The sequence below is a fragment of the Malurus melanocephalus genome, unplaced genomic scaffold, assembly GCF_030028575.1.
Source record: "Malurus melanocephalus ecotype Western Australia unplaced genomic scaffold, MMel_1.1 scaffold_572, whole genome shotgun sequence".
Taxonomy (NCBI): Eukaryota; Metazoa; Chordata; class Aves; order Passeriformes; family Maluridae; genus Malurus; species Malurus melanocephalus.
Genome location: NW_026623804.1, coordinates 2,942 through 21,847, shown reverse-complemented (window position 1 = coordinate 21,847; position 18,906 = coordinate 2,942). Strand labels below are relative to the sequence as shown.

The 18,906-nt window shown below is 40.0% G+C and overlaps 2 protein-coding genes across 2 annotated transcripts; one reads left to right on the top strand and one right to left on the bottom strand.

Moving 5' to 3' along the window:
• Nucleotides 1–854: 854 nt before the first annotated feature.
• Nucleotides 855–7,785, bottom strand: MPHOSPH10 (M-phase phosphoprotein 10). Its single transcript, XM_057382524.1, has 11 exons — nucleotides 7,643–7,785; nucleotides 6,516–7,164; nucleotides 5,598–5,755; nucleotides 5,007–5,178; nucleotides 4,577–4,718; nucleotides 4,106–4,173; nucleotides 3,299–3,436; nucleotides 2,981–3,091; nucleotides 2,644–2,751; nucleotides 1,894–2,124; nucleotides 855–1,051 (listed from the first exon to the last, which is right to left on the bottom strand). The coding sequence occupies exons 1-11, from the start codon at nucleotides 7,744–7,746 to the stop codon at nucleotides 902–904; spliced, it is 2,031 nt and encodes a 676-aa protein (XP_057238507.1). The 5' UTR covers nucleotides 7,747–7,785; the 3' UTR covers nucleotides 855–901.
• A 1,898-nt stretch (nucleotides 7,786–9,683) lies between these two features.
• Nucleotides 9,684–16,307, top strand: MCEE (methylmalonyl-CoA epimerase). Its single transcript, XM_057382519.1, has 3 exons — nucleotides 9,684–9,813; nucleotides 13,487–13,827; nucleotides 15,899–16,307. The coding sequence occupies exons 1-3, from the start codon at nucleotides 9,783–9,785 to the stop codon at nucleotides 16,049–16,051; spliced, it is 525 nt and encodes a 174-aa protein (XP_057238502.1). The 5' UTR covers nucleotides 9,684–9,782; the 3' UTR covers nucleotides 16,052–16,307.
• The last annotated feature ends 2,599 nt before the right edge of the window (nucleotides 16,308–18,906 follow it).

Here is an 18,906-nt window from a genome sequence, read left to right as displayed (position 1 = left end):
CCGTGAGGGGCCGTGCGGGGCCGTGCGGGGCCGGGCCGCGCCGTGAGGGGCCGGGCCGGGGCCGCTCCGCTCCCCGCCCGCCGCCAGGCCTGAGCAGCGCAGCGCCGATGGCGGCACCGCATCCGCGCTCCCCTCACGCTCAGCGGGGCTGTGCAAACACCGTTCCCTCCTCAGAGATTAAACTGCCTGAGGCCCGCAGCGACAGCCACTGCAGGTTTTTCTTGTTGGGTATTTTTGTTGGTTTTTCTTCAGCCGCGGAAAGAGCAAATAGTGAAATATTTTTACCCTGAGAATTATTGTTTATAGGGCCTCTGAAAACGGTGCTGGTAGGGGAGGATATTCCTCAGGAATTCACCTGACTGGTGAAAATAAGCATTGWGCAGGGAGGCTGGACCAGATGACCCCTCCGTGGTCCTTTCCAACCGGAAYAATTCTGGGACTCAGTCTAATTTAAAAGATGSCATTTCTTCTGGGTTGCCACAGGCTTAAAAATCTTTTGTGTCCCCCCTCTTTGCTAATCATGGTTTCAAARTATAATTTCTATAATTTAAATGGCTGGATACAGCTTAAGTTCTTCAGTAAGTGCAGTGACTCCTGCTATAGATACAGAGCTGTTAGAAAAGCAGATACAAACCTGTGGGCCCTATCTTAAAGAGACTGTATGGTCACAGCACATGCCAAGTATTTTACATGGTTAGGTTTATGCCCATGGCAAGAACCTTGCTTTTGGAATAAATCAGAGTTCTRTGGTAGAAAATAAAACTAAAATCTACAAGAAAATGTCTGAACATAACCTCAGAAGTTCATAGAGCATTTTAAAGGTCAACAAAGAACAAAACCTACTCAAATTCGGAAAAACCATTTTAATATATACAAGATGCAACATATAAAAATAGGTAATTTACAATTTCAGTTTATGAACAGAGAGTGCCTTCTCCTTCTTTTGTTTCTTCTTTAATTTGCTTGCATCTTTGATTTGCATTCTCACTTGATCTTGTAGCTGAGAAAAGAAGGCCTGGGATGATTTCAAGGCCTTGTCTTTACCTTCATCCTGTCAATGGACAAAATATTTGTTAWAACCAAGAAATGTAAAAACAGTACCATTATACTACTTACTAACACATAAYGGATTTCGACTTAAAAAAGATATGACAACTGATTTTCAAAGGGATTTTTTTACCACATTTTTTTCCACTCCTGCTATCTAAAGAAATAAAGATTATATTCTCTTTCTAAATAGCAATTAGCATGATAGGTAAGAGCAGGCATCAAGAAGAGATCCTTGCAYATCATGAACTACAACTGGGTAGCTGTATTTTGTGTGCTGCTTGCCTTCTGAAAAGGTAACCACAAACATCTGAAAGTAATAAAGTTATTTCTCCTATTAGTTTCTAATACTTAAAATTTTTTTTGCCTTGTTCTAAAATTTTCAGGGATTTTTAGAATTTTATTTAAAAGGTATTGAAAATGGTGCACAAGTTTACTGTTTTATAGCATGCAAAACAATATAAATTCTGATGAGATCATAGGGAASTGTCCACAATAAGGACAAAGTTAAACAGGAATATTGTATCACGAAACAGTTTGAGTTACCCAAAGCTTACACAGAACATAGAAACCTCATAGTACATTCAAGTRGTCCCACTTGATGAAGTGGAATGGTTTAAATGCAGGAAATAAAGAACATGTCTTAGTATTAGCAGGATCACCTTGTGAACTTTGAAATAAAAGTAGCACCTCATACAAAATCTTTTCTGCCTGATGAACATACTTTATATAAAGTAATTGTATCTTACAGCTTTTTCATATTTTTCCAACCTTATACTTGTAATTCTTTGGGATAAAGTTTCCCTTCCTCTCTCCAGCTGAAAACCTTCTATCCTTAAGTCTTACCTTGAGCAGAGATGCTTTGCCTTCTTTTGTAAGCTTTTTTAATTTYGCTGCAGCAGCTTTTTTGCTGAGTTTTGTGCCTTGTTCTGGTTTCATCTTTTCAAGAAGCTTTTGACGTTTTTCCCTTTCTCTTTGCCTCATACGTTTACGGAGCTTTTTCCTTCTCAATTCTCTTTTTTTGTCTGTGGGAGTCTTTTCTGCATCYGTTTTTACATCACCAGCTTTGTTCTTTTCCTAAAGAGAACAAGATCTCTAGATCCATAACAGTGCTAAAGGCAAGATTCACTTCACAGAACTCAGGTCTGTCTCAGCATTTCCATTATTCCAAGTGCCAGCTCAGGATAAGGCAAAGGTTAAAAACTGGCAAAAGCTGGAAAATGAGCTTTGTACAACTGATCCAGAACAATTGCTCTGCTCTAGTGTCATTTAGCTTTTCTCTTCCCAATAGCCACATGTACATTGGGACAAGGACCATCACATAACAGTCAAGATGAAGAACAAAGCATATTATGGCCTACTGGAACCAAATAAAACTTACTCTTTCCCCACCTTCCAGTAAGGAAAAAAAAAACCCCAACCCCTCACCAAAACCCCCAACAACCAGCAATTCTAAAATTCTAGGCAAAAAGCTCTACAAGGTGAGAAACCACCCACAAGGACAGAAGGTGCAGAATTCCCASTGGCCTGACAGACCATACATCCTTCTAAAACCACACAGATCCTCTCCTGATCCTTATGCCATTTTGTATTTACCTTGATCTCCTCTGGTGCTAAGAGAGCAGCATCACTGACAGCAACTGGTGCTACTTCTTCCATACTTATAGCTGGAAGGTTTGACACGATTTTAACTTCTGGCACCGGCTAGAAATAAGGAGACACATTCAGGACTGAGCACACCAGCTCAGTAGGTGACAGAYTGCTGAAGACACCAAGTATTTGGTTTTGTTTAGAGGCATTCACAGTGCATTTAATATKAAGTAATAATGAGCTTAGTAAACAYCAATGTTTGCTTCACTTYCTKTTTCTGGAATATATTTTTAAGTATCCAGTTTRAAAAAGGGGAGAAAGCCCCAAACTTCATGAAACTTACTGGTTTGGGTGTGAAGTGGAAATTACAAAGTGCATCCAGCTTCTGGAAGAGTGAATCCATCATTTCCTGAATTTCTTTGTGTTCAGGATTTTCTTCCTCTTCAGTCTTTTGCTGCATTAAAAATTGAATGTAACACCATTTAAAAAGCCATTTTTCTTTAGCAAGGCTAGTAACAACACAATGTACAATACAGAGCCATTTCACTGGTGAACACTCAAAGAAAGACTAAAGTACTTCCACTTTGAAAGTGTATAAATAAGCATACAAGATTATGGGGTGTGAACTTCAAACCTAAAGGAAAGGTATCGTTTATGTTACCTGGTGAAGTTTCATGTATTCTTGCTCATAAATTTCAGCGAGACTCAGTTTACTCTTTTCATGATCCAAACTGATCCGTTTCTTGTACTCAAAAGCTTCCTCTTTGGGCTTTTCTTTTGGTACTACATCATCCCATGCCTGAGAAAGTCAGAAAGTAATGACCAAATACAACTACAGCCAAATATCAGCTACATCTTATTTAGAACAATTTTCAATTATTTATCTGGCACATGAACTAGTTTATGCATGTGGCTTGCCAGGACTCCTTAAGTTTCCCAATTTCATTTGAAAAAAAAAAGGTAATAGAAGTTATAGCTCTAGTTTGAGTCCTTGTTTTTAGTGAATGAGGGCAAAAACTGTAACAAGTTATAAATTCTTCCTCTTATGTACGTATTTTTTAAAATTCAACAAACAATAAGGCTCAACAAGCTGTGAGATAGAAAATTTGTATCAGTGGCTTTGAAGCAAAATTAAGTGAGCAACTGAGTTTTAGTCAGTGTTCAGAATGCTTAGAGCACCACAGTTATGGAACAGCCAAAACCTACAGACTAGCATTATATTCCAAATAAACCCCTTACAGTTTTATCTGAAGTGCACCAAAACTTGGCATGTAACAGGAATATGAAAATAGGGCTCCTTAGAAATGTAAAGACACATTTATCAAGACAAAAGAATAAAACAACTAGTTGCAGATATTAAGATAACTCTACATTTAACACTGAAAATGCTTCAAACCCATCCTTGGAATGTGTCTTGTGAATCAAATYTATGAACAATATAAGGAGGAACAGGTAAGATAATATTAACCTCATCCAATATTCTCTGTTTAATGATATCTTCAAGCTGAAAAGTAGTTTCTTCTGTGATCACAGGTGCTGAAAGAAAAAAGCAAAGAATTTTAAGATTAATGTTTCTCCAGCAAGGAATAGTTATTGTTCTGAAGAATAAACTACAGAAAAAGGAAGCAAAGCCTTCACAAAAAGGTGAGTGTGTAAGTAAAAGTAAGTCATATTAGGTAAGGCTCATAAACTACCAGGTCTGCCACCAAAGTTATGCACTTTCTGTTTTAATTTACTTTCAGGTAAATTAAAAATTAACAAAAAACATGATAATTTCCTGTAGTTTCCACTGTGMAAATACACAAGCTCAAAATCAAATCAAGAAATTTAATTTGGTGTTCTGTTACCCTGCTCTTGAGTCACAGGTGTTTTCATCAAGATCAAAGGGCAGAACACAGTCTGCACCACGCTGTCAGGCAAGCCCTGTCCCTCTCCTTACCCATTCGGACTGCATGGTCAAAAAGTACTGTTTCTTCCAAAAGGCTGTTCTCAGGGCGTTTTTGTCCAGTCACTTCTCCTTTAAGTTGCCAAGGTTTCTCCTCTAACAGTGCATCTTCTAARCTTTTTATTTTTTTGCTCATCTGAAAAACACAGTTTCATAATAAGTTTAAAAGAGAGGTCACTCATAAACTCACAGCAAGAAATTAATATTTATTTCAGGTACCTGAGGGAATATATGATTGCAGATGTATCTATGTAAGTAAACCACATGTTTTTCTTAAATTTTAAATATACTCTTYGTATTTGCTGGACTCTGAACAAGTGACACAAACAGTAAAAATAAAAAAAAAAAAAATATTTGCCACTGTTTTATAGTATTAGCCAAATAAAATACGAACAAAACCCAAAGAAAACCAAACCACAATTACCTTTTCCTGTCTCTTCTCAAAAGATGACTTTATTTCACCAGGATCAATGCCCTTCTCTAATTGCACTTCTGTTACATCTTCTGTTTCACTGTCATCTGGCAAACTAAAAGTTACTTTTTTAGAAGCTTCTTTACTTCTCATGTGTTCCACCATTTCATCCATATCCTCAAACCTGTAACAATAACATTTAATATAAAATAAAGATTGAGAAGTCTCYATTATTTTTCACATGAAGATATTCCAAACCTTAGACATTTGTAACCTTATAGTTTACAATGGTTCTCAAAGAACCCCCTGTAGATAGAGGACATTAGGAAAACTTCTGAATAAGAAAAATAACTTTGAAAAACTAAAGTCACAGCTCTTAAATGCCTTTTTCAAATAAATATCAAGGGATATTTACGAAAAAAAAACGCAAAAAAATACAAAAAAAAAAAGGTAAACTAATATTAAGGTGACGACACAAACCATGAACATACAACAGTTAACAGAGAATGACAAACTATGACTGGAGTCAGTCTGGCATTCTCAGTATTTTCTGCTGTACTTTAATGTAAAATGACAAGGACATTTTACCTGCATTTTACTTACTCAGACATACTTTCTTCATTTTGCTCTTCAACAGCACCRTCTGCTTCCTCTTCCTGATCACCCTCAATATCATTAGCTACTAAATCATCATCRCCATCATCATCATCAACTGGATCAAAGAAATCTTTGTATGTCATATCTCTGGAACTTTTAATTGGCTAAAAAAGGTGAGAGGGAAACCACAGCTGTTAAGACTGACAGAAATCAAAGGGTATCCTGTTTTTTTGAAGTCTTTAATGCCTGGGGAACAGCACTACTTGTGTAACAGTATTTCAGGGTAGTGATGCATTGACATAATGCATTGAGTGATTTCTTTAACTGGTATTTACAATCCTCTACTACTTAAACATACAGAATTCAAGGAGCTGCAGATTTTACCACACACTTGTTAGAATGCACACAAATTCCCTGGGTATATTTCTTACTTCCTAGTGAGAATGTCTGGTAATACTAAATAATAAGACAGTTTTCTTTGAAACAATTACTCATCAATGGAAGTTATATCAGAATTACAAGGCCACATCCCTGGAAAAGCCTTTTGCTCTGTATCAGCCACCTTAGTGATCTGTAATTGCCAGATGTTGAGTGACAAATCCTTTTCATTTGCTGGGTCACCTATTCTGAAATTCTTCAAGGTCCCTTATTTCTTGTGGTACTATCTCTTCCTTTATTTATGTAAAAGCCCAAAGCCCATCTAAGGAGAGACCAGAATAGGAGAAGACTACGTCCTTCTACTCTAGGAAATTTTCTTACCAGATATTAATTGTAAAGTAAAGCTTCAGAAGTGTTAGTCACCTGATCAAATTTAACTTGGCAGTTTCTACACAGAGTTAAATAGTTTATAGCCATCCTAACAGATACCAGATTTTGATGTAAAGGAAAAGAGGTATCAGAAAATTATTTTACTGATATTCTTACTTTGGCTTCTTCAGAGTCTTCTTCCTCATCATCTGAGATAATGTCTTCAAAATAATTTATATCATCATCTTCTTCTTCTTCCTTGCCTTCCTTCTCTGCATGTTCTAAAAAAGCTTCCATATCAGCCAGCTTGAAAAATTTATCATCCACCACAGATTTTCTTCCCCTTTTTTTCAGTGTGGTTTCCTTTGCTGTTTTAGCTTGTTGCTCCAGWGCTGTAATATCAAAGTCAATATCAGAATCCTCATCACTGTATTCCTGCTCTATGCTTTCTCTCASTTTACTTTGTTTTTCTTTAGCTTTAGTTTTCTCTTTATCTTTTGTATAAACATTCTTCYGTTCAGTTTCTGCTTCCATTATGTTGTCTTCCAATTCCTTGTCACTGCTGGTCTCTGCATCAGAACCATTCTCTTCTYGGTCTGAGAGAAGGCAAAGATCTTCATCCTCAGCATCTCTTGCAATGGATTTCTTGAAGAAATCGAGAACTGCATTGTTCTGGAGCTCTAGTTGTTGCCAAATCTGTTCTTCATCAAAATTTTCTATCACCAGCTCTTTTAGAGGACCCCCACGAACTATGTTACTTCCTTTATTCAAATCGTAGAGAGTCTTTGTCATTGCTCTGAAGTCGGCAGCCAGTCCATCCTGCACACTAAGAACAGAAAAAATAAAATAGCTTAACACCTTCCATTAGTTAATCACATGGTCACACTGCTGCTCTTTTCATATCGGCTTTGGTACTCTGGTGCTACAGAACGGCACTTCTCAGCAATTACTGCTGTGGCTTAACTTTCTACACATCTCTTGGAGTACTGCTACCTCACATTCATAGAAAAAATAAATCAGAATTCTTAATCCTTTCAGGTTTATTACACTTTGCGTGTGAAGAAGTTGGACAGAATACTCCACTTTTCTATTGCTGCATCTTGCAATATGTTGATCGCATTTAAGCGCTCCAGACATTCTGAGGAAGTGAGCAGTACAGCACTAAACACCCTAATCATCCAAGAGCCAGACCCCAGGTTTCAAAAGGTAACTGCCCTCCTCCACTCCTCAACTTTTACACCTGAGTAGTCTCCTCCAGGTTTTTTCCTAGGACTACCAACGCTTCCCCCGCCGCCCCGCGGTACCTGAGGAAGCACTCGGGGCGAGCCGCGGCCGCTCCCGCCACCCTGAGGCATGTCTGGATGCCCTGGATGCCCTGGGTGCCCGGGATCCCCGGCACCGCCGCCATCGTCCCGCGCACACGTGGGTACCGGCACCGCCTCCSCCGCGCGGAACAGCGCTCCGCTCCGCTCCGGGCGGCTCCCGCGCCCGCCGCCAAGGTTCCGGACACAATGGTTCCGCCCGCGGAGCTCTGCCCCGCCCCGCCGCGGGGCCCTGGCATCCCCGCCTCCAGGACCGGAACATTCCCGCCTCCAAAACCAAAGCATCCCAGCCCTGGCCTGGCCCTCCGTCAGAAGCGTCTCATTCTCCCAGGACCCCAAGCAGGACGTGGCAGTCATTCACCGATGGCCGCTGCTTCCCGCCCTGGGAAAGGCGCGGTGTTGCTATAGACTGGGAGGTGCATCAGCACTGGGAAACCTGCTCTAAATATAGTGAAGCTACTGTCATCTTACTTCACAGTTTTGAGTCTCTSACCCAGATACAAGGGCTATTTTGGAACACATATTTCCAGCTGATAATGTGGGCGAAACACCCTTTGTTACCTGGTGTCTCRAAGCTCAAGCTAACGAGGCACGCACACAGCCCTTCACCGTCAGCACAACACTGTCCACTGCTCTTCAACTTCCCTCTTACCTCATGTCGTTTCCTTAACGTGATCCAAAACTTCTTGCCCCTGCTCCTTTCATCTCTCCTTCCTRCCAACAAATGAAGGCTTTTCAGTGCAAAGAACGCCCTGCAATGCCACTTCTTTGTGTCCCCTCATTGTAACTTCGCACACTCAAAAAAACGTGGTGTGGAGCAGAGCTCAGGCAGCAGAGCCGCATGACCTGTACCTGCAATTCTCTGAACATCAGAAACACATCTGACACTTACACAACCTGCGTTGGAAATTGGAAGTGCCATATATCGGGGTTTTCAAATACCCCTTTTGACCGCTGGTTTTAATCTGCACTTTTAACTAATCATAGATAATCAGATTTGAAGTGGCACAAGCTGTTTTATTTATTTAGGATATATCTCAGCAACACACAGTGTGCTATGCCTGACACAATAGAATCAGCATCAGCAGACAGCCTGCTCACTGTCCGGAGTGTCTCTGGCACAATGCTTCATGGCATCCTGGCCTGCATGAGCTGGAGTGGCCAGCAGGACCAGGAAAGTGATTCCTCCCCTGTATTTGGCACTGATAACCCCACAGCCTGAGCGCTGTGTCCAGTTCTGGKCCCCTCAGTTCAGGAAGGACACTGAGGTGCTGGAGTGAGTCCACACAAAGGCAATGGAGCTGGGAAACCAACTAGAGCATCAGGGTGATGAGGAGYGGCTGAGGGAGCTGGGGGGCTCTGCTTGGAGAAAAGGGGACTCAGAGGTGACCTTACTGCCCTCTGGAACTCCCTACACCAGGAGGCTGTAGCCAGGTCAGGGYTGGCCTCTTCTTGCAGGCAACAGCGACAGGACAAGAGGACATGGCCTCAAGATGCACCAGGGGACATTTAGGTTGGACATCAGGAAAAATTTCTTCACAGAAAGGGTGATTAGATACTGGAATGGGCTGCCCAGGGAGGTGGTGGAGTTACCATTCCTGGAGGTGTTCAAGAAAAGACTGGATGTGGAACTTAGAGCTCTGGTTTAGTTGACAAGGCCGTGGTCAGTCGTAGTTTGGACTCGATGATGTCAGAGGGGTTTTCCAGCCCAGCTGATTCTGTGGGCTTTGCTCAGAAAACTTCCTCAGCTCAGCCTTGCTACCACAGGCCTCCTTGTCACATTGTCTCCGAGCTGTGTGCAGCGTCAGGCGCGGCCTCTGCGGCGGGCACATCGCCTGCGGAGAGCACGGCTCCTGTGAGGGCTCGGCCGCCTCCCCCGCAGTCAGGCGCGGGCGACAGCTCCAATGGAGCGCGGTGCTGCCGGGCACGGCCCCTCTCCGGGCACGGCCCCTCTCCGGGCACGGCCCCTCGCTGTGACACGGCCCCTCGCCGGGCACGGCCCCTCGCTGTGACACGGCCCCTCGCCGGGCACGGCCCCTCTCCGGGCACGGCCCCTCGCTGTGACACGGCCCCTCCGCGCTGGCGCGGGGCCCGCACTGAGCGCTGCCGGGGAGGCTGTGAGATGGCGGCGGTGCTGCGGCGCGGAGCGGCCGGTAACGCGGGGCGGTAACGCGGGGCGGCGGCGCGGCACCGCACCACAAGGGCGGAGGGAAGGGCGGCGGAACGCGGGGGAGGCGGTGGCGGCGGTGACGGCGGGGCSGGCAGGGCAGGGGGCAGCCGCGGGTCTCGGTGCCCGCCCCGGCCTGGCGGATCTCCCGGTAAAAGCCTCGCAGGCCAAATGAAACTGCCGCTTCTGGAAATAAAAACAAAGTCTCTCTATCCAACTGACGGGCACATTAACAGCTGACGACTGGCATAGGACAAATTACAGAGCAAACTCCAAACTTAAAGCGCGAGGAGAAGCTGGTTTTTTTTTTTGAAGTGGGGTTTGGAGGTCAAATTCAAAATAATGTCCTGTTCATCATAATAACGTGTACTGCTCAATCTCGTAGTAGTTAGGTTAAACTCACGGTACCTACACCACACTATTTTACTTGGCAGCCACAGTCCAGGAGAAAAGTGAATGAGAGGCTCAGTTCTGTCATTTATCGGGGAGTAGAATAGTGGAAATACAGAGTACCTTTGCATGACTGCACTTGATGGAGGGAGCTAGAGCTGCAGTACAGTGGGTCTCGTTTCCATGARCTGTGGAGCCCTTCTGATTCCCAAAGGCTCCCCCAGCACTGAGCAGAGCAGCACTGTGGATAACCTGAGCCCAGAGTTCCAGAGTTCCCTAGATGCTCACATCACCCCRATATTGCTGAGATTTAAGAATGGCCACACTGTGTCCTTTCTCCCTTTGGTCCAGAGAATGAACACACAGCCCCTGGGTGCCAGACTCCCTATGGTGACAGCATCCTCTCCSATCTTTGGGAGTTCTTGTCCACCTGAAATGATTGGCAATAGAGCAATCTCAGTGACAAGGTTCTTACCATAACCTTCTGTTGTAGAACCTTCCCATAGAGAACATGACTKARTCAATTGGGTTTGGCTTGTGTTTGATTCCTTAGTTTCCTTGATTAAGTCAATGAACACTGCTCCATATAAGAAGCAACAAATAAGCTTATGAATAAACATTTGAAGGATGAGGATCTCAGTTTATGGGGTACTTCATAATCTGCTCWGTTACAGAATGTAGCCCTTCCTTGGTACAACTATGTTTGAACTCTGATGTGCGTAATTCTACTAGATCAGTCAACCATTAATAGAATAAGCCCCAAATAGATCCATTTAAAAATCTTCAAATGAAGCTGAAGAAAGTTATATACTTTAGAACTAGTTTTGTGATGTGTATATAAATACAAGTGTTTCTTTCCTGGAAACATGGAAGTAAAGGGTTTCAATCTGAAGTTTAYTGAAAAGCTTTTTCACTGCAGGGTTATTTTTTGATTATTGGGTTAGAAGATCAGAATTTTAAATAATCTATGTAGTTACTAATCTAGATAATGCAAGAAAAACACAAAAGCTTTTTGTTTCATTTCAGTCAATCCAATTATGGATTTAAAATTAATACTCTGTATGCATTTGACTAGAGCTAGACTAGCTCAAGGTTTCACAAAATAAATGCTCATAAAAATGGGCATTTAAATGTCTTTGACTTTTCAAGAATCCTAGGAATATACTTCACTTTTTCAGTCTATTGTCTTCCCAGGAAATACTGCAAAAATCAAATATTTCTTGGGCAGAACCCAGAAGAAAGAGCATTTTCTATATTTTTTTCTATTGCTTCACTAATAGMTGAGTAACGGTCTGTGTCTTTGTCATGTTACTTGAAACAATACAAATTAAATTACAATAACTATGTAGTCTTATGCCATGGATGAAGTGCAGCAAGCATTATAGATSGCAGATGCAAAAGAATGAGAAAATCCTTGTTTTTCCCATCAGTAAAGACTGCTTTAAAAAAAATCTACATTACTAGTATTTCTATTGAACTAAAGTCTACTAATATTTGGAAGAAAGGGTAAAAGRGTAAAGGGCTTTGGAAAACGTAACAAATTGTATAGTAAGTGATCCTTCTCTTTTGGAGGCTTTTCTCACTTAAAGAACACTGTTGTCCTCCAAATGGAAAAGTATCTCTTCAGCAAGAATTGAATCAGGTCTTAAGAAATTACAGTACAAAACTGAGCTACTTGAGTAGGAGCTTAGGTGGGCAGAAAAGACTGTATAGCAGATGTTGGGGGTGTTCTTTCTTTTTGTAGCACATTTATTTACTCTGGTTAACTGTCAAACCCTACACTAGTTAATTATCCATGCTTTTATTATGCCWCCTAGTTCCTTGTGTGTTATCTCGTGCATTATAGGCATTGCACAGTACTGCTTCCTCAGGGAATTGGTTCACCCTGATTCAGCTGCACTGATATGGCAAGTGTTTCTACAAAATATTTTCAGCATAGACATTTAAAAAACCAGAATTTTTCTGTGTGTTTATAGGGGATTTTTTTAACATGTAAAAAGTTGAAAAGCACATGCTGTCCTAAACCAGTATGATAGCCTAAAGGTAACAAGTGAAGAATTGTCCAGAACTTCTTGCTGTGATGAAGGACATGACAAGATGGACTGTGTGAAAGCCTGGCAAGAAATACTGCAGGGCAGTTACTTGCAGCACTGGACAAGTTTCTGGAAATACTTAATGTAGGATGTTGGTTTAGTATTATCAAAAAATGGTGAATAGACTTTTGTGATACTGAAGTCCTTGGTAATATGCACATTGCATGTTATAATTTTAAGTGTCAAATACATGCAAACATTTCTTCCATCACAGCACCATGCTCAGAAATGTTTAGATTTAAGGACTCATCAGTTATCTTTGTGAAGAAAAATTACCTGGTAGCTGTAGAATCTTGAATWCCTGTGGAATGGTAGTTCTCAGTTCCATACCCTGAAGCAAAGCTGATTAAACCTTACAGAGTACCACAAGCCCAGCCAGGGCTATCTATTCTCCATGTGTTGCCAAGCATCCAGAGTCTCAGTGCATCATTGGCATAATCTCTTATCAAAATACCACAGTTTTCACTTTAAAGCAAAGAATGCCTCAAAGACTTCCAAAGTGCTGAGATGCCTTCAGCTTGGCCTGAAGGCATTGGGAACTTTGACTTGGGCTAAAGCAAACTGCCATGAAATTAAAATGTGGCTTCGATATCCTATATATATCCTTTAATCTAATTCTAATTTTGGTGCTAGAAACAACTGATRCTATCACAATTTCTCCCCAGCCCCAACCCCTCCAGATTCTAGTACTCTGACAGATTAACTTTTAATGCAATTCATTTGTAAATATCCTCATTTTATATCTTTCYTTTCCTTTGTGATTTTTTGTTTGCTATAATTTCAAGATGTACAGGCATCTTCAGATTGCTTTCTCTATTTTTGTGAGAAGCTCTGAAAAATTCAAAAGTCACTATTAAGCACATTATACAGTTGGCTTTTATGATTGGTCATATATTCCTCTTTCTAATAGGCCCATGTAAGGATTATATCAAGTTTGAGTCTACATTGGGGTTTTGTTTTGGTTTTTTTTAATAGTTCTGAGTATTTATTTAGTCTCTGAAAAAAAGTGTTCTTTGAGCTGTTAGTACTCCAGAGTAAGTGTTTCCTTGCTCTCTGTCTACCCTGAGCGTTGCACAAGGGTGTGCCAATGGCATGRCAGCTCTGCAGGCCTTTAAGGGGTGAAGAGCAGAAACTTTCTCAAAAGYGTCCTGTCAGTGCTATTCACTTTCTTTTCAGGGCTTCTTAGCAGATTGCAGACTTCAGCTCCTACAATACGAACTCTATCATCATCAAAGTCCGTTTCACAAAGCATTCCAAGCTGTTTGTGGAAACTGGGCCGACTAAATCACGTGGCAATTGCAGTGCCTGATTTGGAGAAGGCTCAGTCCTTATATAAAGATGTTTTAGGAGCCCAGGTGAGTGAGACTGTTGCTCTTCCTGAACATGGTGTCTACACTGTTTTTGTGGAGCTGGGAAATACCAAGCTGGAGCTTCTACATCCTTTAGGAGAGAAAAGTCCCATTGCAAGCTTTCTGCAGAAAAACAAGACTGGAGGAATGCATCATATCTGCATTGAGGTATTTTAACATAATATTTCATGTAATATGATAGATATAGTAAAGTATGCATATTTTAATAGGTTTGACCTGTGTCAGGAAGTAATAAACTAGGCTGTCAAATTTATGAAAAATTATTTTTCATAAGCAGTCTTAAATATGCCTTTTTTTCTGTTTGGAAATCACATACCAGTTTTGTATATCAGTTTGATACAAMACTTCATGCTGCTGCCTATTATCTCCATGTCAAAACAAGTGGAAGATTATAGACTAATACACACAGTGAAAAAAAGCAATTGTTGACCTGCTGTTTAAGTGGGACTGYAAAACAGATCTGGTCACTACCACAGTCAATCAAAAAGATTAATTTGCCCCCTCCAATTTTCATCCACCTCAGAATAGAAAATCTTACAGCTTCAAAGATAAGTAGTCTTCTAAGTCARCCAAAAATAGTTTTAATAAGAACTATTAAAGAACTTCAGTGTCAATTGTTCATTTGGAATTTAAAAACATATTTTGTAGAAATACCTTTTATGAATAGTTTTCTTACAAAAAGCTGAATTGTAAAAATTCATTCCATGCTGGAGAGGAAACATAACAAGTTTATCAAAGAATTTTTAATTTCTTCTTTCTTCTACAAAGGAAATTTTAGATAGGTGTTTTCATAGGCAACTTGTTTCAAAAAGATAAGTATTTTAAGAAGAAATGAAATTATTCCTGACCAGTTATAATTTAATACCTGCAGTGAAAACCATGCTGGACACAGTAGAGTAAGAGAGCAGTCCAAGCCTGGTACTCCCCTGACATGGATGCAGCCAAAGGCTTTTCCCTGTTCCCGTCACTCATCCTTGGGGATGCAGGAGTTCACTGCAGCTGAGCCCAGCTCAGTTCCTCTTCAGGCCGTCTCTGCAGCACAGGAGCAGCAGCTGCAGTGGCTTTGCTGCTCGGGGAAAGAATCCAGAGGGGCCATGGCACATGTCACATGTGCCTTCTAGTTTAGATAAAACTTGACAGTTGATCCTGTTTCTGGGTTTTTTTTAGTTGGTTTTTTGTTTTTTTTTAAGCTGACTGGTAGTTGTTTGTAGGAAGAACTGTAGTGAGTTTGGAATATTCATGAACAAAACTGCTGCAAATGGGTAGAAATTAGGTGATGTCTRCTTCTCTGAATTAAAGATAGGTATTTCCTTCTTCTCTACAATGGCATCATGAGAGTTTATTCACCAAACTAAGTCAAATCACCTCAGTCTTGAATAGCTATGCTATTATAATTCTAGGTCTTTATTGATCACTGACTACTGAATTTTCTAAACTGAGTGTTATTATTAAAAAAAATGAATACACTTAAGTTTTTGGAAGATTCAGATTTCATTGGATGACATGATATCAGAACTTCAGATCACATTGCACAGTATAGGCATGCTTTTGTTGATTTCATATTTCTGTAGGAAACTATACTGAAATAGTATATTAATGGCTATTATTATAGTTAAGTTCAATAGAAAGACCCTGTTTTATTCTGGATATATTTTTGATTATTCCAAGCTTTTTTTGTTAGGAAACTATGAACTTTAACCTACTCAGAATGAGAATATACAAATCTAAAAGGGAGTTTCCTTTATGTTCTGCCCACTGCYCTCCCTTTTCACCAGCATTTAATGAGTCAGTGCTTTGTCATCAATTATAAAGGGAGGCATTTTTCTTTACTTAYTGACACTTGGAAAGCAATATAATCTTCCTAGTAAAAGTAATGCAGATCCTAGATTATGTATGGAGTCCTTAAAAAGTAACAACATAAAAAAAATCAATGGGCTTTGTGCATGAGTGATTTTAGTTTAGTAATTCCTTAAATATAGCACAATCTGTTTAAACGGTATCTTGTAAAATCTTCAAATAACAAGTGCAAACTTCTGTAGTACTTTTATTTTTGAGACTAGATGGTTCTAAATGGTTTTATAACATAATTTATGTTCAGAATTATATTGGAACTTAGAAATAACATTTCAGTAAGGAATTGTGTTATTGCTCCTAAATGTAAAATCTGCATAATACAGTGCAATATGTTAATTTGTGTGAACTGTATCTCTTTTATAAGGTTGATGACATAAAAGCGGCTATGACAGAACTGAAGAAAAAAAAGATACGAATATTGAGTGAAGAGCCAAAAATAGGTGCACATGGCAAACCTGTGATTTTTCTTCACCCTAAAGATTGCCATGGAGTCCTTGTGGAACTTGAGCAAGCTTGAGCTGTAATATTCATAAATAAAACAATAGAAGAGTTGTGAAGTTCCTGAGCTGGTGCTGGGAATATTGATGTGGTATTCMGTCTTTACAAGTTCATTTGTAGTTCCCATGGATTAAGTACAGCTTTTGAGTACTGAAACAGTGCTACAGATTTAGGGTCTTTTTTATTGTTGTTGCTTCTCTAATTTTCAGAATTCATATGTTGGCATATCTTGAATTTTCTGTGATTCTAAACACAAATACATGAGCTAAGTTACATATGCACCATAGTAATTTATGTTTTGTTGCCTGCTTGCAGCATGATTTTACCTCTGTAGCCACAGAAACTGTACAGTTTCTAGGTCARCCAACATTATTTTGCTCTGCATTTCAGAGCAGAGACCCACTTCTCAGTGACAATAATAAAGCTTAGATGTTTTCATTAGAAATAAAGGAAAAACAAACATTGTATTTTTTCTTTTCACCATCTGTGCTTTACACTGATTGATTGGTTCATGCAATAAAAAAATCCATGTATTATTGTATGCATGTCTGCAATCAGTAAAGAAGTTTTTCTTGGCGTAACAATTACTGCCGAGGAAGTTACCATGCATAAATCATCATTTAGTTGTTTTATGAACTCTGTAGATATGCAGRCAATGCAAGAAGAGAACCTGAAAAATTATTTGCCTGACATATACTTCAGATTGTAATGCACTTGTGACTTTTCATTTTTTCAATTACAGATTTTTTTTTTTCCCAAGCTTTGTCCATAGAAGGATATCGTGGAGAGACATGAACAAGCAATGATTAACCTTTTCACTTACTTTACGAATACGGTTTGCTTGTGCAGAAGCACTTAAAAATCAGAGGTGAACACATGCCACATAAGTCTTGCTTCTGYACATGGTCATTAACATTAAAGACCATGCCAGGATGCTGATGTCACAGGCTGCAGTCACAGTTTTGTCAACTTATTTATGGACAGACTTCACTTTTTTGGTGTACATTGCCCAAGCAGTCTTTTCCTGATAGTTTCTTTTATAGGTTTGTTTTGATATTTCAGTTGTAGAAATAGAAGACTTGCCGTTTCTCTAAGTTTTCTTAAGCCTTAAAAGGTCATACTTTGCTAGCTTAACTACCATCTGAATTTTAAATTTTCCTGCATCTCTGCATGTACAGTGAGAACCTTCAGCTCRAGTTCATTTTAGTCTAAGAGAGTTTTTACTTAATGGAATGGAATTATTTGCAATATGTGTCATGTTTGCTGCAACGAAATAGAAATACAATGTTGATCTGAACTTTAAACATGTTTTTRAAGACATTGACACTTCCTCATGAATTCTACTTCCTGCAGAGAAAAAAAAGCCATGCTTTTTTTTAAGATAGTTTTGTACTCAAAATAGATACTCCAACAGCCTTCCACAGGGTTCCTACATTTYGTCAAATCACTGTTTAGAGGGTAGTTTGTGATTTAAATTCTAAACTGTTTGAATATAGAAATCCTAAGAGTTATGATGGAGATGCAGAATGATTAAATATTCCTGAAGTATGATTCTGCCATCCTAGGAGACATGCTGTGAGCAAAGCAGCTTTTGTYTTTTCATTCTGTCAAAAGCAAGGAGATGCTTTTCTGGAAAACCAGCATAGRAATGCCAAGACTAGAAGCCTCACTGGTTACATGTCATGATAATTGAGCAGAAGTCTTTAAATCTAATACCCTTAGTTTGGTGCAACAGAAAACGGTCCTCTCCACGCTCATTCTCAATTTCTTTGTCCTGTCTGAAGGAGATGGACTTTTGTTTATGATACCTATCARWACACTCAGAGTAGTAGCCTGAGGTAGYACTTAGGARGGAGATTTTTTAGTAAACACTTGCTCCACCTGCTGATTGTGCTCCCTATCTTATTGGCAGAAAGAGGCTTATAATACTTTTTAACTCGTAACCAGCAATTTTCTGACTGATGTGGGGTTGCCTAGCAGTAAGTCAGCTGATGAATTTTGTTCATTGTATCTAAGTTATACTCCCATTTAACTCACAGTTCATACCTTTCTTCTGACTACTAAGATGGAAGTCAAGCTTTTATGAAAAAAAACCCCAACACTCCTGTAAAATAGAGTTTAGGTCTGCAAATTAGTCAATACCCAAAACTGGGTCATGTTCTTACAAGTTCTTTTGATTTGATGGGATCAGGCCCCCTTGCTTATCTGGGTGTGCACCACAGGATAGGAGAATTCCCACCTCTGGAGCTACAGACTTGGAGAACAGCCAAGGGAGCTGGACAGCTACAGATCCRAAGGAAGCTACACTGAGAGAGGTTTTCTGTTCATAAGCTTAACYCCCTTAGACTTCAGTTGGAACAGAATCAACCCCAATAGGCTGTGTAGTCSTTCACCTTAAGGCAGGCAGCCTTCGCAAGTTATTGTTGTTCTGACTTAGCAAGGGGTTGGGATGGGGCTTACTTTTGTGGGTTTACTCTTTATCGTTGCCATGATTGTGAGAGAGAAGTAACATTAAAAAAAAACAGTGGAAATTCAGAGATGGAAACTGGGGAAAGAGAACTGATTTGCKCTTTTCAGTGGAGGGACATTTAACAATACACCCCTGTTGCATTATTATACAACTTCTGGGAAGAACAACACTGATTCAAATAACTGGAGCCTGATTATCTCGGAAGGGAATTAGGCTTTGACAGTGTTTCTTCTTTGTTTTCTGTCTGGTTGGTTTTTTTTTTTTTTTTTAAAACAGCAAAACTTTCTCTTCTGATAATGTCAAGCTTCTCAGAAGATGAAGCGTTAATATTTTGCCAGCAAATTTTCTCACGCTTGTGCCATTTGTCAAGTGCAAGTTCCCTGTTCTCTCCATGTGCCTTCCCA